A 17,864-nucleotide genomic window follows, 5' to 3' on the forward strand; every position below is an offset into this window, starting at 1 on the left:
TCTCTACATTTCAACTTGAAGTAGATTATGAAATATTAACTTCATTCTAAGCACATTAATCTGCTTTTAAAGAACAATATCAAAACTGCTTCTTTTCTTTTTAACATAACACCTTCCTGGACACTAAAATTTGCATGTGAAAACAAACTGAACACAATCTTTACTTAAAAAAAAAAAAAAAAAAAAAAAAAAAATGCATTTACAGTACTGATAAAAAAAATAATGACCACATTAAGTCACTGGGGAAGTTGAAGGAAATTAAGAATTGTAAAAAGCAAGTTACACTCTTGATTTATTTTTCTTCCAGACATATTCAGACTGCTAATGCTCTCTACCCGAGAGATTGTGATATCTTCCTGCCCTTGTAAATTTGTCTCTCTTCATTATACAAAAAAAAAAATTATCATCAACAGTGGGGGTTGGGGGGGCAGATGCCTTTATTTACGTAAATGACTAGATGTTGTACATGCAGAACAAGGGAGAACTGAGAATAATGAAGACTGTATTGGGGAAGTTATAAGAGGAAAATATCCCAGATTATTAAATCAACCTGTGTGACCCACCATAAAAATGAAGAAAGCACACTGCACCACAAAAATGCACAATCAGACATCCTTTTCAAAGAAAATTCCCCCCTCACCCAAAAATGTGCACGTTGACTATTTCAACAAACACGATACCTTAGAATGGGAATCTCCGAGGTCTTCTGTAGCTTCTAAATTGGTATAAAAAGGATATTGGACCAACAGATATACTAGTTTGGTTTATAATAAATGTAAATTAAGTAACCAAAATCTTATGAAATTAATACCCAAGTATCAGTGTGTGTTCTGATGCCAAGGAAACAGAAAATTCCTTCAGAACAGGGAGAAGGCAATTAAATCTACTGATAGTTCACAAACTATATAAAAAAAAAAAAAAAAAAAAAAAAGACAACTTATATGAAAGCAATAATGAATTAATTTATTGCATTGGTGTTTTAAAGCTTATATTTAAGACCAAAACATTTTGGGCAATGGAAGAAAAATGCCGATATATCATGCCATATGAATTTTTTTGCCGTTAATTTCTAAGTGGGTTAGTAGTAAAAAACAAAGAAGCATTGTTAGTAAGCAGATATAAAATTATGGAGATTGATTGTACAGCTGTTTATTAACAATCATGGTAATTGGAATTAATTTAGTGAGGTTTGAAGAAAGTCAGGAGGGTCTACTGGTGTAGAAATTAAGAAAAAACGGTTAGGGCTTTATAAAGGATGGAACCAGGTCAAAAGAAATTAGAAGCGTATATTTTGTTGCCACTAAGTTATTCAATTCTAGTAATTGAATGATTTTTTTTTTTTTTTAAATAAAGAGATCTTTATAACTGGATCTTTCACCTGCTGACTTAGAGAGAAAACTTTTTCACAAGCAAACTGCTTTATTATGGAGAAAGAGTAAATCTAAACCTGCAAAGATGGGAATTGTCAGGTGGATGAAAGTAAACAATATCAATGTTAAGACATATTTTTAAATGGAGAATGAATTTTTTTCTTTTCTTGGTTGATTCTAACTCAATTTTTGACAGTAGTTATTTTATTTTATTTTTTTTTTTTGCATTTGGAATACTTTTCCTGGGGGATATTGAAATTACTAAATCAGAAAATTGGAATTCCAGAAATCAGTTTCACTTGTGGGGCTCAAAAAAAATTTTTAATGGGGGGGGGGGGACAACTGCAAATATAATAAACTATAATCAGTTGACAGCCTAATTTTCAAAGTCACACTTATAGCATGAGGTAGAATTTATAGTAAACAAATAAAACAAGATTTATTTCCTTGTCTTACACAGGTTCAAGGAATAATTGTAAAAGTGGTAGACACAAAAGTATGCCCCTGAACACTGAAATATGGCTGTCAGGACTTGAAATACCAGAATGCTCTGCATCCAGAGAAATAACGCCTGTTCCATCACGGCAAAAAAAAAAAAAAAAAAAAAGAGGCTTCGGCATAACAACGACAAGGAAGATATCTCAACTCTTTCATACATCATTTCATTGCATAACTTTGCATTTGAGGCATCTCAGTGTTCAAATTAAATCTATTTTAATACTGTTTTGTGAAATGAAATGAGAGAAGCATTTGAAAAATTCGAGCTAAACAAAACTTCTACAAAATAAACAGCCCTTGGTTTCAATTTAAATAAACTTTAAATTAAAAATGTTACAAAACAATGGGTGAGAAAGTGTTCTCACAAAAAGGGGCTTCGTGAAATTAACAGACAGAATGAAATTTCACCGTCTGCTTTACAAGCTTGGCATGGAATATGAAAAAATACTTCTATACAGAATATGCAGTGAGAAATACTGAACTGTGACACTCTTAAATAATATACATCACTTCAAATGGTACAACAAATGACTAATAAGAAGACAATATTCACTCGTTACGCTTTCTGGCATCTACACAGGTGGATTTGTATAGATATTAAAATAGAATTTTGGTCCACTTTTCTCTGAACGCAGGAAAAATGTTCTCGTGACAGTGGATTTTTGTCACGTTTCACTGGAACAAGAGAAAAACACCGCTTCTTTGGTCCTTAAAGTCCACATACGTTAAGACCATTCATAGACCAAGCACTGTTCACTGTCTATGGCACGCAGAATGGATGGAAAATTCAACTTCAGTTTTCACTCCCATCCATGGTGTATGGGATGCTGACATATTTAGATTTAAATAGTCTTCTTTATGTCAACATTCACGTAGATTCCGTAGTGGTGGTCTAGAAGAAAACAAATTTGTAAGAAATACAGTAACACAATAAAAATATAAAATAGGTTTTTTACTTTTATCATAAATTCTTTTAAATAATGAAAAATAATAATAAATAAATAAATAAAATAATTAGGGAAGTCAAAAACTTGCTAAAATAATTTGACATACAGTGGACAGTGCTTATTGTGATCACTTTGGGACTTGGCTAAACTGATAACAGTAACCAAAGAAATAAGACTGCAGGTGTTCAGCACTGTTTAGGTTTATAACAGTACTATTATATATTTATAACAGCACATTTTATTTAAGATATTTCTCCCTCCCTCCCCACAATGAGGTGCCTCCGTAGTCAGGTGGGAAGGAGCAGCAGTGCGTAGCACACGCTTCTTGATTAGACCGGGGTTCGAGCCCGTCACCACCAAATACGGACGATGTGGAAATGTCAGGGAATGACCACCGCATATCCCGGAACAATATGGCCTTAGTTGCTAATGCTCCTAAAAACCAAATAACAACAACAACCCCACAATGATGTCCAGAGGTACAAGGTCAGAAAATTCAGTATCTAAACAGGATAAGTTACAATTAAGCTTTGTGGGAGTTCATTTGGCATGAATACTTCAGTCTGCCAGTTGGTTGGCAAGGGCTGGCTTCAATTCACATTCACAACTGATGGAATTTCTGAAGTCCTCTGTAATCAAGGTTGCAGGTAGCCAAATATCAGGAGGGTTTCCCTCCACCAATGAGTTTTTCAAGGTTTTTTTTCTAGCCTGCACAACATGCAAATGAGTCTGCCAACCACACACAAACTTCCACACACATTTTTTTTTTAGTTTGTAGATAATATACAGATATTATCTACAAAGTCCAGCACCATTAAAAACAATAACTTAATTGGGTTTTTTTTTTTATTTTATCCAAATAGACATTTTTGTGAAAGTGTGGCAGTACACCACCCTTCTTAAAGCATGTCATGTTTAGAAATGTTTCTTATCACTGGAATTGCAATTATAGTAGAAAGTACTCTGGGTGTGGCTGGACAATTGCCTTGTATAATGAGATAATCATCTCCCTGTCCCTGCTAGCAAAATTTCTATATGTCATTGACAAGACTCCATGACCTGCACTGCTCGGCAAACTTCATATTTGACTGCACAATTACCCCAGGTCTTTTTCACTTTCCATTTCCCTGAGTGTAGTACCACAGAGTTGGTATGTTTCTCTTTGGTTATCGCTCCCTATATGCAGTACTTTGCATTTGTCGATGTTAAACTTCAGTTGCCACTTCTCAGCCCATTTTCCCAACTTATCTAGATCCAGTTGGAGTAGCATACTGTCTTTACTTTCGTTAACAACCCTGCAAGCCTTTGTATCATCTGCAAACTTGGACATTAAACCTGATATACCTTCATCAATATCACTGATAACTATACAAAACAATGAGCCCAACACCGAACCCTAGGAAACTCCACTAACAACATGTGTTCACGAAGAGCAATGTCCATTGATTACTACTCTCTGTCGTCTCTCACTCAATCATCCCTTTATCCATTGTAGCAACTTACCCTTAATGCCATACCTCCCCAATTTGTACAGCAGTCTTCCATGTGCAACAGTATCAAAAGCATTCCTGAAATCCAAGTATATGATATCAAAATAATTTTTTGGCATTCATTTCCTTTGTGACCACATCATAGTATCCGATCAAATTGGTCAGACAAGACCTCCCTTTAACAAACCCATGCTGTGTCTTAACTATTACTGCAGTCTTGTCTAGATGATCCTACAATGCTGGTTTAACCAGTGATTCCATTATTTTCCCCAGAACACAAGTTAAACTAACAGGTCTGTAGTTACTTGTTCACCTTTTGAACCCCCTGTGTGCATTGGTGATACATTTGCACACCTCCAGTCCATGGGGACCTCCCGTGAGTCCAAGGAAGCTCTCATAATTATGGCTAAGGGTTTGCTTACTTCCTTTGCTGCCTCTTTTAATATAACTGGATAGTCCCATCCACCCCAGGTGCCTTCCTTATGTTTAACTTCAACAATTTCTCCTCCACTTTGCTCTCAGTTATTACAAAAAAATCACTTATCTCCCTGTTAGCGTTTGATAAACTTCTGGCACTCCCCTCATTGAATGACTCCTCACGTGTGAACGTAGATGCAAAATATTCATTCAATTTATCAGCTACCTGAGCATGATCATCAATAGTCAGTCCATCTATGTTAAGTGGTCCAAACTGATTCATCCCTTTCCTTCTAGAGTTTACATAAGTAAAGAACTCTTTGCTGTTTTTCTTTGCATCCTTTGCCAAAGATTTCTCATAATCTGCCTTTGCCTGCCTAACCTACTTTGTGACTTGATTACAGACTAGTTTTATACCTGCTATAGGCTTCTGTGTCACCTAATACATTATATGCATCCTATACATTCTTCTTCTCTGCCACAAGCCTCGTTAATTCATCTGACATCCATTTAGGCCTAAACCCTGAACAGTATTTCTTAATTAGAATGAAAAGCCTAGTAGCCTCCAAAATCAAGTCCCTGAAGGCTTCCCATTTAGAATTCAAAGTTGGCAACATCATCAGTTGATCTCACTGTACAGAATTAAAAAAAAACTGTCCGAGACCCCTGTAATCACCTTTATGAAAGCAAAAGCCCTTCCCTTTAGCCTTGATGGTAGTTACATCTTTAAGTAATTCCCACATCAGTACATTGTGATCACTGTCACCCAGTGGTTCCTTTATCTGCAAATTCTTAATGCATGAATAATCACTGCTGATAATCAGATCGAAAGTATTACTCCCTCTGGTTGCCTCTCGAACATGCTGCTATAGAAAACGGTCATCCAATAAATCCACAAAAGTCTTGCTAGTGTGCGAGTGACCAACCCACGAGTTTCATTTAATATCTGGAAACTTAAAATCCCCCATTATAAGACATTCTGATTTACTGGCCCACTATTTCTCTGCACATTACACTCATCAGATTCATTAGGCCTATAACACACACCTACTCTCATTTATCCTTTCCCAGTGCGTATGTCATACCAAACAGACTCAACATTGCATTGTACACGAACATCAATTGGAAGCACTTCCATAGATTTTGTGTTTCTTAACTAACAGCATAACCCTTCCTGTCCTGTCTATACTTTCTGTACACATTGTACTCCCCAAATTCCAATTCTGCACTGCTTATATCTGTGTGACACCATGTCTCTGATATCCCAACAATATCTGCCTTTGATGTCTTGACTAGCACTTCAAACTCATCAAATTTATTAACTACACTCCTATTTGGACGAGAGGCCACTGTACATCAATTCTTTCTTCTTTCATTATGAAAGAATTGACAGAAATGATACTACAAAATACCCATTGCATCATCCTTTCTTTTTATCTTCATTGACACTGAAAAGTACTGGAAACTTGTGCACAAAAAATTTCAAACTTGAAAATGCATTGCCAATTGAATTACCTCATATTTATCAGAACACCATTTTTCTACAAGACCCTATTACCATGTGGTAATAAGTTCTTACTGAACAAAATAACAGAATCTTCTCCTCTTGTTTTTGACTTTCCACAGCTTAAGTAGTAGAAATGTCTAAGGCAGAAAAATCCTAATTGTGTCTAGGTACCACATTACATTGCATAGCCTGTTCAGAATTACACAACAAAACACAATCTTCTGGACTTTCCATGACCTAGACAGTAGAAATGCTTAGGCCAGAATAATCTTTCTGAACTTTGCAAATTAGAAGTTGTCTTGAAGAGTTCATTAAAATTTCTTATTTCAGACCTTCTTTTGGGTCAAGAACTGGATTTAGACACGAGTCAGTAACACTCACTAGTGATCACTCGTTATACTTTTCAATGTTACCAGTTTAGCTCAACATTAACCCAAAGACAAAACCTTTTTTTTACTTCAGTGGCATATGTTAATGAAAATTGTTTAACTCTATCTTTCCTCTTAGCACTTCTCTGTAAATAGTAATAAATGTCTACCAAATATTCATCGACTTTCACAGGAAAGCACACCGTCCCCTTTTTCCAGCACACAAATTAATGAGATGACAAGGACTGCTTCAACCAATTGCTCAATTTCCTCGTATAATATCTGTACTACCCCAGTTTTTAGCCGGGGGTAGTAAGGATATTATAAGCGTGAATTTTTCTTATTTAGGAAAGCTACAACAGGATACAGTTTGCAATCACTTTTTCTTTTTTAACTGCCATCTGTAGCAATCAAAAATAGCACATTTTCCCTTTGTGTAATATCACTAACAATACCTGCAATTTTTGTTCTTCCACAACCATATTTTTTTTGCTAATTCACTGTTGGAAAACATCTGAACAATGCATCTGTGTGACTAGTTCAACTCAGAGCAAGACTATGCTCTATGGTAAATAATGTGAATAAATATTCAGCACATATCATAGTATCACTGTGGAATGCTAGATCTATTTTTCATCCTTTCTAAGTAATGCACTGTCTATGTTTATTTGAAAAAGTGTCTGGTGCATTGTTTTTCCCACCACTCAAAACTGAAAAATCATATCTACATACAGTACACAAAGCACACACATATTACCTTTTACATGTTTTAAAATACGAGGAAAATCCTGCATACTTCATTTGAAACTACATTAATTATTTTGGAAATTTAATGAAGGACATGGTTAATTACCTTCACAAACCACTCATGCACATTGAAAGACTGCAGTCACATATAACAGAGAATGCCAAGTGTTTCCCAACTTCCACATATTTCATGCAATGTAGACTAGCACACCTGACAGCCAAAATGAAAATAAGTAGAAATTACACAATTTTTAAAGAAATTCTGAATTTAATGGCAGTCTTAGTTTTTCTATACTGGTTTGCAAAAAAAGATGGAGAAAAGCTGTTACAACAATGAGAGGAGAACAGCAGATTAACTTCTTGGGAATGTCAATTGTTTAAAGAGTAGTGCAATATCAAGGCTACTTGTGATGATAAAAAGTTAGATACGGTGAGTATTATAACACTGCATTTAGGAGGATCAATTTAAGCAGTGCCAGTCACAAACACACAAAAGCAGTACCACTTTTCATAAACTTGAAGAGACCAAATAACATCAGCTATTTTATAACTTTGAAGATCTTAAATTCTGAGTATTCACATTTCACTTCAAGTCTCCCTTGTATATCAAGTACCATTAGTGCAATTACGAAATATAACACAAACTGCTCACCTCTTCCAGTACTTGTTCTTCTTCGGGTGAACCCGGAAAGTCAGCCATCGTGGAAGAGACTGAATCACTGGAAAGAAGACTATCACACCTGTCTGCCTTCTTGAACCTAGGTCTATCAGTAGACTCTGTAGGCCCATCACCGGACATACTAATGTCAGTACAAAATCCACTTTCTGGGAAAAGAGAGGGAAGGAAAAAAAAAAAAAAAAAAAACATATAGTGTATTCAGTACAAGAATATAAATGTTGCTGCTAACCTCATAGCTTATTTCTGGAATATCTTTCTTTTAGTTTTTAATTCAATTTTCTGTATTTAATCCCATTATCTATTAGAATATAAAATTATCTACTTCAAAAAAGCAATCATACTATAGTAAACTGAACTATGACAAACCTGTAGAACACTGAGACTGCTGAGTTACAGAGCGATGCCTAGAATTCGGGCTGTCTCCTGCTTCAAAGCCGAGGTTCAGTGCGCCATACAGATTGAACGAAGACTGACTGCTTCCCGACGAAGAAGAACTGCTGATAGATATTATACTGTGGGGTCTTTTATTGTTCCTGAGTTGCTCTGATGATGAGACTGCAACAGAATTTCTAAAACGAGGAGCTGAAAAGATGAAGAAAAAAGTATTTATTTTTTCTCTTTTTGGCATTCGGCATACAAGGAAATGTGAAATTATGAATTTCCTACTTCCCTTAATTGCTAATATTGCACAGTTTAGATATTAGTTTTAGATCAGAAACAAAGCCAAATTACCTAAATCTCTAATTAAAATAAATATTATATTCATACGAATAAAAAAAAATCATTGAAAAATACATTTTGAAAAGAAATAAAGGGTGGGGGAAATGGTTAAAAAAAATTACCTCTGTTCAAATGATGGATACTGATTGACCTATCACTAATCTGATCCTCACTTGGCTTGATGTCTAAACATGGCTTACTACCAATTCCCATTGAAGACATTTCAGCAAGGCGTATTTCTAAAATACAATTAAAAGCAGTCAAAAACAATACAAGTCAGTTTTAAATAGAAGATGCATAACTTCAGTTAAATTCTAAGATAAATGAAATAAGCAAACAGATTGAATGCTTGCTTACTTCATTACTGTTTTAGTTTCATTGAGTATTGCAGTCTAAAACACTGCAATACTCAATGAAACCAAAACAGCATCCCTCTAAAAATACTGATATTCTATACAGAATAACTTTTTATGATAATAAATTATGTATGTATTAAATAAATTATTATGATAATAACATAAATTTATAATAATTTATGTTATTGTACAAAGGGCATAGCTTCATTCTGTACACTGCATTGAGCAAACCAAGTTTGCTTTTTGGTGCATTGATCTTTTAGTGAGGAACTCCACCACAAGTTGCCTTGATACTGAACTACTTTAAATAAACAGCACTACTCACCATTGGAGTAGCGAGTTGTTCAGGTCCACACTATGCTACCTGCCCACTGATGAGATCCCAAAAAGGAAAAAAACTTGGTAGTGGCACACACTTTAAATAAAACAGAAATATACTTCTCTACTGGAACAGCGTGTTTATTTAAAACAGTGCAATGCCAAAACAACTCGTGGCAGAATGCCTCCAGAACAGGCACCATTTGCTCAAAATACAGAACGAAACTATGCCCTTAATGTACAGTGACATTACATGGCTCCTTAGCATAAGGCACTATTAACTAAAAATCTACTTGACTTTTTAATAATTTATTAATAACAAAAATTTAAATTCTTTTGTGTACAGTCTGTCCTCGTATAGCACGATAGTTGTGTTCCTAGAAACCCTCGTGCAATGCAAAATCGTGCAATATAAACAACAGGCCCTATGGGAAAAGTGGGGTTAGGTGCCGACCACCCAAGATTGAACACACATTTGGAACCAAAACATTACCAAACACAATAAATAATCCGGTAATTTTAATCGTTAAAATACGTAATAAAAAATATAATATATTTTTTTATTATAATATAATAAATAATAAAAAATAAATATTTTTTATTATATTATAATAAAGTATTTTTAGTATTTTTTAATACTAAAAAAATACTTTTTACGAATAAAATACGTATTTTATTCGTAAAAAATTTATTATATTAAATAAAATAGTCGTAATAAAATACTTACGTATTTTATAATACGTAAGTATAAATTATAATACGTAAGTCGTAATAAAATGCTTACGTATTTTATTACGACTATTACGTAATAAAATAGTGCTAATGCTTTTGCTTCTATCGTAAGCAAACTTGTTTTTTGTTTGATTTTCTATCCAGATGACAGCCATTCCATCTCTTCCAATTCTTTGTGTCTTAATCTAATGGATTTTAATTACACTGAGTTGTTCCTGCTATGAAAGGTGTTTTTATTTTCTCTGCATTCTTTGTAATTCTTGGCGTTGCCTCATTTAGGTCTGTAGCACGTGCAATATCACATGGTCTTTCATTTTGCTCAAAGCGTTTCACAATTTCATATTTTTTCTCTATCGACAGAGGCGGACTGGCCATAAGCCTTACCCGGGAAATCCCGGTGGGCCGGAGGCCGGTGTGATTTTGGCCATAAACCGTAGTATGAGGCCACTATAAATTTTCCCGGGTAAGAATTTTTGACCCAGTCCGCCTCTGTTTATCGATATTGCTTTTCTTTTTCTCTCTGAATCTGCAGTGTCTTCACCAGGGCGCTTCCTTTTCACACCTTTTAAGTATTATTTTACTAATTTTTAGGGAATAAAGCGCAATTACAAAACGAGGAGGCACGCTTAATACACATAAACAAAGCTGCGCGTGTATAGCAATTGAATAAACAGCACCGTAAAGGCCGAGATACACTATTAACACCTCACATTTTACTAAAGCACATTTCTGGGGGTTACTTCCATAAAACAATAAAAACAATTTCCAGTTGCGTTTCTGCTAGTGGAATTTGTTATAAACTGGTAGTAAACTCGATCTAATTGCACTTGCGATTATATCGATAGCTGGAATTGTGTTGGTTTTTACGTTATTATGGTGAAATGTGTTTCCCCTTCACTGATATAAAACACATAAATACATTTTCAGAATCTTTCTACTGATATAAAACACATAAATACATTTTCAGAATCACCCCAACCGAACGTGTTGCGTTCGGTTGGGGTGATTCCGCGTTCGACTGCCATTTCTTGTAAACACAAAGGCGAATCGTGCATAAGCGAATTCGGTTCGTGTTATATAAGATAACGTTCCCCTATTTATAAATCGTGTATGATCGAATTCGTGTAATGTAAACACGTGTTATACGAGGACCGACTGTACTGTGTTTTCACATGAGTAATTCAGCATATAATTTGTGCAATTTACTATGGACACTATGATGATATCATTTTTCTGAATGGAAACCTGAGTTGCCCGGATGAAAAACCATGTGACCTCCAGCTGAAAAGAACTCTTAAGTGCATGAAACTCAAAGTTTCTCCCACCTTGACAGGATTCAAACTCAGGCTTTAATCACATCATTTCTCATCAAATTTATAAACTAACTCAATGATGATTGATGAGAAGGTTCATATTAAGTTTTAAAAAAATTTCCATGTTATTCCAATAACTCCCACAATACCCCAAAGTCAGTTTCTTACAATAGAGAAAGGGAGATCATTTTATTACCATTTAGAGAAAACAACTTAACACTTAAAAATTACCAAGTACTCAGGAAAAGCTGTCCTTACCTCTATTTCGTAACGCCTGCTTCCAAAGTAGCTTAGAGATCTCTTGAACCCAAGCATTTTTAATATCCGCAGTAGGGGCTTGAAGAATGTAAGTATCATGAAGCTTTCTTTTTCTAAACCAAATTTCAAACTTTGTCGGACTTTCTCCAATTTGTTCAGTCAACCCAATATCTGTGGTCTGCAAAAGAATGAAATATTGTTTGTACAAATTCAGACAGAATACAAGCTTCTGAATGATAAATCACTGATCAGATTGATAGCCAGTATCAAAAAAAAAAAAAAAAAAAAAAAACAAAAACCTGTTCTTGCAGATAACTCTGCAAGAACCTATTTAATAAATATAATGAAAAGGAAATACAGCTACTTATGTAAAATGTAAAATAATAATTTTATTCAAAATCTGTTTGAAAAACAGATTTTGCTCTAGATATACTATGTGTAACACTACTTTGTGAGGAAAAGAAACTTTATGAATAACATTTTGATAATTCAGAAAAACAAATTTTATATTTTATATAAACTCAAAATTACATTAAATTTAAGGAAACCTCACCATTAGAGTTATTTATAGTAATCCAGTTTAAGCTATAGCAGATAAAAATCCTACAAATATTTAAAAAAAAATTCTAATAATTTCAAAATTCTTTATATTCAGGTGAAACCCTTTATAACACAATGTTCACAGTCCAAAGAATCACACTGCAATATAAGCGGAATGGCGTTAGAAAATTCCAGCCATTTTTCGGCATTCAAACTTCATACATACTATCAATTTTAGTAGTCTTTTTTTGAAAGATAATTGCACTAGTACGTCTAAAAAAAAAAAAAAACCACACAAAGAATAATAAGGAAATATGCTATTATATAATATGCAATTGCATTGTTTCAATCTTTTATTTATGCACTGTACAATAAAGTATTTAAAAAACCAATACTCATGTTGTTAAATATACATAAACACGTACCTTTTGTCACAAAAACAAATCAATACAGGAACTCCCCAACTTATGTAAATCGGATTTTACATAAGTCAGAATTTCCCCCATGCTTTCCCCCTTGTGCAGCACTGGTAACTGAACTTGCCGAATTGATTGAATCAAAAAAGAAAATGTTCGACGAACATGTAAATAGAATTATTATATTTATTCAATTTTTTATCTCATGAGCAGGAAAAATTACAAAAAAAAAAAAAAAGAGGAGACAGGCATAACATCAGTAAATTTTACCTCTTGAGCATCACTGCCAGAATCAATGTCTTCAGCTGATAAGTATGCCGCTGCAGAAGTTGAGGGCTGTGGAGATTTAAAAGGGGTCAGCCACTTAACCTTACGACTGGACAGTGGCTGTTTTCTTTTCGTCGTAGTGTAGCAAGCAAGCATATCATTCACCCCTCTGTTAACGTTTAAGAATTTTTCACTGTCAGGATCCATCTTCTCAAACCTTGCCATTGCAATTTTATGAAATGCCATTTCTATCTCTCTGGTGATGAAGCGTCTCAGCTCCTCATCTGGTTCATCTTGAGCTTTGTCAGCATTTTCTTCTTTCACTATCGCTGCCTGCAAGTCAGTAAGTTCTTCGTTAGTAGTAGTAGTGGCATGTGATGCAAGAAAGCAAGTGTATGAGCTTATGCAGAATCAGCCAAAAAAAAAAAAGAAATTTAGATAATTCCTTCTCTTCTTTCTCTATTAACTCCTCCATGTCTTTGGCATCAACCTCCAACTGAAGTAGCTCTGCAACCTTTACAATCTTATCTATAACCTCTTCATATGATTAGTCTTTTTCAAATCCTTCGAAGCCTTTTACGTGCTGTGGGCATATTTTCTTCCATGCGCCATTTAAACAACTTTTAGTAATTTCAACCCAGGCCTTATTAATGTTTAAAATCGCATGGTAAATATTGTAAGATTTCCAAAAGTCTTAACATAAAATTTTTCTCGTCTACTGCAGCCAATGCCTGAGCAAATGTTGTGTGTAAATAGCATGCTTTTAAATTCAAAATAACACCCTGATCCATTGGTTGGATGAGTGAAGTTGTGTTTCGCGGTAGAAATACGATTCTCACGTTCAAAATCATCTAGATGTGTAGGATGTCCAGGAGCATTATCTAATAGAAGCAAAATCTTGAAGGAACATTTGTCTTTATAATATTTTTCAACCTCTGGAATGAAGCAGCATTTAAACCAATCCTCAAAGAGATATTGTTATCCATGCTCTCTGGTTCAATCAGAAAGGCACGGGTAGGGTGGCTTTATTGATGCCCTTAAATGTGCGAGGATTTCCAGAATGGTACACAAGCAGTGGCTTTAATCTGTAATCTCCTGCTGCATTAGCCCCAAGCAAGAGCGTGACCCTATCTATCTTTTGAAGCCTTAAAACCTGGCATTGTCCTTTCCTCTTTGGCAAAGTATGTTTGATCCGGAATTTTTTTTCCAATAGAGAGCAGTCTCGTCAGCGTTAAAAATTTGCAACATTGAATAGCCGCCTTCATCAATAATTTTTTCCAACACATCACAAAATTTCTCTGCAGCTGCAGAATCGGCACCAGCCATACTTTAATGTTGTCAAAACCAGTGCAATGCTTGAACGTATTAAACCACCCGTTGCTTGCCACGAACTTGGGTTGGGGTTTGCTGTACGTATCCTTAACATCTTTATAAATACTTGTTGCTTTTGCTTGAATGGTCATTAGACTCAGGGGCACTCACTTCTGAATCTGATTTTCCATCCATATTAACAGCTGTTCCATCTTCAATATAGCACCTGAACACTGTTTTGTGATCACTGTTGATCTTAAGTGCATTGATCCTTTTTATACATGCACTGTCCTTTAAAATAGTATTCACTGTTGAAGCATTGAGACCTAATTCCCTTGCAACAGATGACCAACTCTGTCCTGCTTCGTACTTCTTAATCATTTATCTTCATTTCTAAATCAATTTTGTTTCATTTCATGGCACTACCACCACTTGCACTTTCCATTGGTCCCTTTCCCTTCATCATTGTAATACGTAAATAGGAATGAAGAGAAGTTTCTGAAAATTTGTTTTTTATACGATTGAAAATTTCAGTGAAGGGAAACAATTCACCATAACAGTGTAAAAACCCACACAATTGCAGTTATCAGTATTATTGCAAATGCAATAAGAACGAGTTTACTACATGTTTATAATTAGATGCACTAACAGAAAAGTCCAATAAACCCGAAAGTGCAATTGTTTTTTACTGTTTCTTGGTCGTGATCTCCAGAAATGTGCTATAGAAAAATATCACAAAGACATGCAAAAATTGATTCTTTTAACTGGAACATATGATAACAATGAAAGGGTAGTGCAATTTCTATTATAAATATGACCTTTTAGAGAGATAAATAGCTTAGTAATACAGTATAGCGAAACTTTCAACTTCTAAGGACTTGGAATGAATTACAAAAAAAAAAAAAAAAAAAAAACCACAATGTGCTATTGGGTTCACATTACAATATTTTCACGATACCTTCATTTATTCCTGTAGGATGCAAAATATGTTTCCATGATATTTTTTTTAAGTTTTCACCGGCCGGCAAAAACTTACTTAAAGTTGAATTTCTGTAAGTAAAGTATTACTTAAGTCGGGGAGTTCCTGTACTAACAAAAACTGCTTTTCCACGTGGTTGTATTAACTGTTACATTCGTGTTTTGAAATTAACAAACTTAGGAAAACATAACTACTAAGTAGACATTAACAACCAAACTCTTGCACATTTTAGTCGGTACTTTCAAGGCATTCATATTTTAAAAAAAACTTTATCAAGGGTTGACTGTTTCATTGAACTGTTTCTTTTTAACAATTTCAATAACACGTTTTAATTATAAAATTGAAAGGGAATCTACCTTTTCTGTTTCAAGAAATTTAAGTCCAGTTTGCAAACCAGCGAGTGCCTCTGTGATACAAATCAAGTAAAGTTACAAGTCGTTTATTATTGTTCTTATGGAAATAAAAAAGATAATACTTATCATGGATTCAAATAAACTGAAAATATCGGCACGTGTTCACAAGGAATCAAAAATGTTGATCTTCAGCAACCAAAAACATGTTTCAACTGATGAAAAATGGGAGCCATGCTTGTATCGCATTATAAGAGGAATTGCAATCCAATGGGGTTCAGCTATATTTACTCAATAACTCAAAGTGACTGTCCTGGGTGCTTGTTTTCTTATAACTTGGACATTTGATTTTCTGAGCTACAGAAGATTAAATGGTTGCTATTTGTTGGGGGAAAGGGCAACTGATAATCATGAACAACAAAAAAATCTTTACTAGCCACATATTCCAAATATTACTGAAATACTCTCAAAATTTTGAAAAAGTATTTGAAATACACATTTATAAATTAAGAAATACTAGGAAATGCACATAAAACTACAGTAGAAGTAATAATGAGCATTTTTTGTCATGCTTTTAATGAATCACTTGGAGCACAAATCCCTGTGCTCCAAGTTATCTAGGTGGAAATGAGCTGGAAGAGTTTATTGTCAAATTCCACTGAGAATATTCATGGCTGAATAAAAGAAAATACAATTGGTGGTAGTCTACAGTTCATTTATTTATCTTATTTTTTTTAATAATTTTAAGTCAAACAAATTACTACAGTAATTGTTTTCAATCTACAATTCCTCAAATCAAATACAGCTTTTTTTCCTACTAGATCACAGAACCCTTATATTAACAGAAACCACCATGAAAGAAGTTATGTAGACTGTAATTTTCAGGATATACGTATGAAGGAAGGTTTTCCCAGAAAACAGCAGTTGAATGAATAAACAAGGAAGATGAAAAGGTGTGAGTTTGAAGTTGGACAGTCAATGGATGTTGGCTGGTGGCAGCACGTGTTTGGACTGTTTTGAAAGAGAGCGAGAATAACAGAAGCCAATTCAGAAGGATTGGCTTCTTTGTCCACATATCACTACTTTTTTGGTTTATACTCATCTCTGAAGTCCATCAAACAAAACATTTCACTTGGTGTTTCGATTTGTGAAAGGGCTTACAGCTCTCCTTGGCCATCACATCATACAGACATTTCAAGTAGGCAGCCTGAGGAGTTCTAATATTATCTCCCACTATATGGTATCACACTATGAAACTTCATAAATGCATCTCAACTAGCAAGTAAATGGTATAAAATGTAGACACACATTACAAGAGAGGCAATAAGAGATATGGTGAGTCTTGGCCAGAATTGACATTTTTACAACAGGATCTTGAGACATGAAGAGCATCCCGCAAAAACTGTGGGTCGCTCTTCAAGTGATTTTTTCCACTTGTCTTATAAGTGGTTAAGTATATATAATAACAAACAAGAAAAAGTTGGTGGTCCAAACAGTTTTTATTATTTATTTATTTTTTTATTTTTGTAATACTGCACGAGTTAATGCATTGTTTACTCAAGAACAGTAAGCAGACTGCATGTTTCCTGTTTAGAAATAAAAATATGTGGAAGCATATTCTGCGCACTAAGAAATGTATTGCTTAACCTTCAGCAAAACTTTTAAACAACAATTCAGGTGAACGAATGCATGAGAACTCACTAATTCCAATCCATTACATATAATACTACCCATTTTGAATTTAATTGTTTAACTATTGTGCAACTATTTCTTTTAATTTCATTTACAAATCAATAATTACTAATGCAAAGGACACAGGATTACATACAAATTCTATATTACAAAAAGATTTACCAACCTTTATACTGTGTCTATACTGATAGATGTCATATCCCTTTCGTTCAGGATCTCTTCGAGCTTTACTAAACAAAATGAGATCTTCAAATAGAAAGACATGTCGTAAAGACTTCCTGGACCTTCCCTGCCAGACAAGAAACTCATCTTGCCGGAGTAAGCGGCCTTGTTCTTTAACATTAACCTGAAATTTCAAAAATAATCAGCACTGTTAAGGTTTTATTTTATAATAAAACAGCAACACCTGCAACTCATGTTATCAGTTTTTTGCTACAATAATAGCACATCTACCAACTTCAAGATATCAGAATCTATAAAACTTGGACCAAAAATCCACCTCTCTGCCAGAACACACCAAAAGTGCACTCTGAACCCTTCTAAAATTACTAATAATAAATGAATGCATGTCAATATCACAACAGAAAAA

General features: G+C 34.4%; 1 protein-coding gene across 1 annotated transcript in view; it reads right to left on the bottom strand.

The window, feature by feature from the left end:
• Nucleotides 1–2,247: 2,247 nt before the first annotated feature.
• The window catches only part of LOC150082585 (puratrophin-1-like), a 140,544-nt gene continuing 124,927 nt past the window's right edge, over nt 2,248–17,864 (bottom strand). The window contains exons 19-24 of the mRNA XM_090378702.1: nt 17,442–17,621; nt 11,721–11,898; nt 8,866–8,982; nt 8,390–8,605; nt 7,997–8,169; nt 2,248–2,760 (exon numbers count right to left, since the gene is read on the bottom strand). Coding sequence (XP_090234828.1) covers nt 2,737–2,760; nt 7,997–8,169; nt 8,390–8,605; nt 8,866–8,982; nt 11,721–11,898; nt 17,442–17,621 — 888 coding nt within the window. The 3' untranslated portion in view covers nt 2,248–2,736. The remainder of the gene's footprint in view (nt 2,761–7,996; nt 8,170–8,389; nt 8,606–8,865; nt 8,983–11,720; nt 11,899–17,441; nt 17,622–17,864) is intronic.

The sequence above is a fragment of the Mastigoproctus giganteus genome, chromosome 7 (genome assembly GCF_048544385.1).
Source record: "Mastigoproctus giganteus isolate SK-2022 chromosome 7, ASM4854438v1, whole genome shotgun sequence".
Lineage (NCBI taxonomy): Eukaryota > Metazoa > Arthropoda > Arachnida > Uropygi > Thelyphonidae > Mastigoproctus > Mastigoproctus giganteus.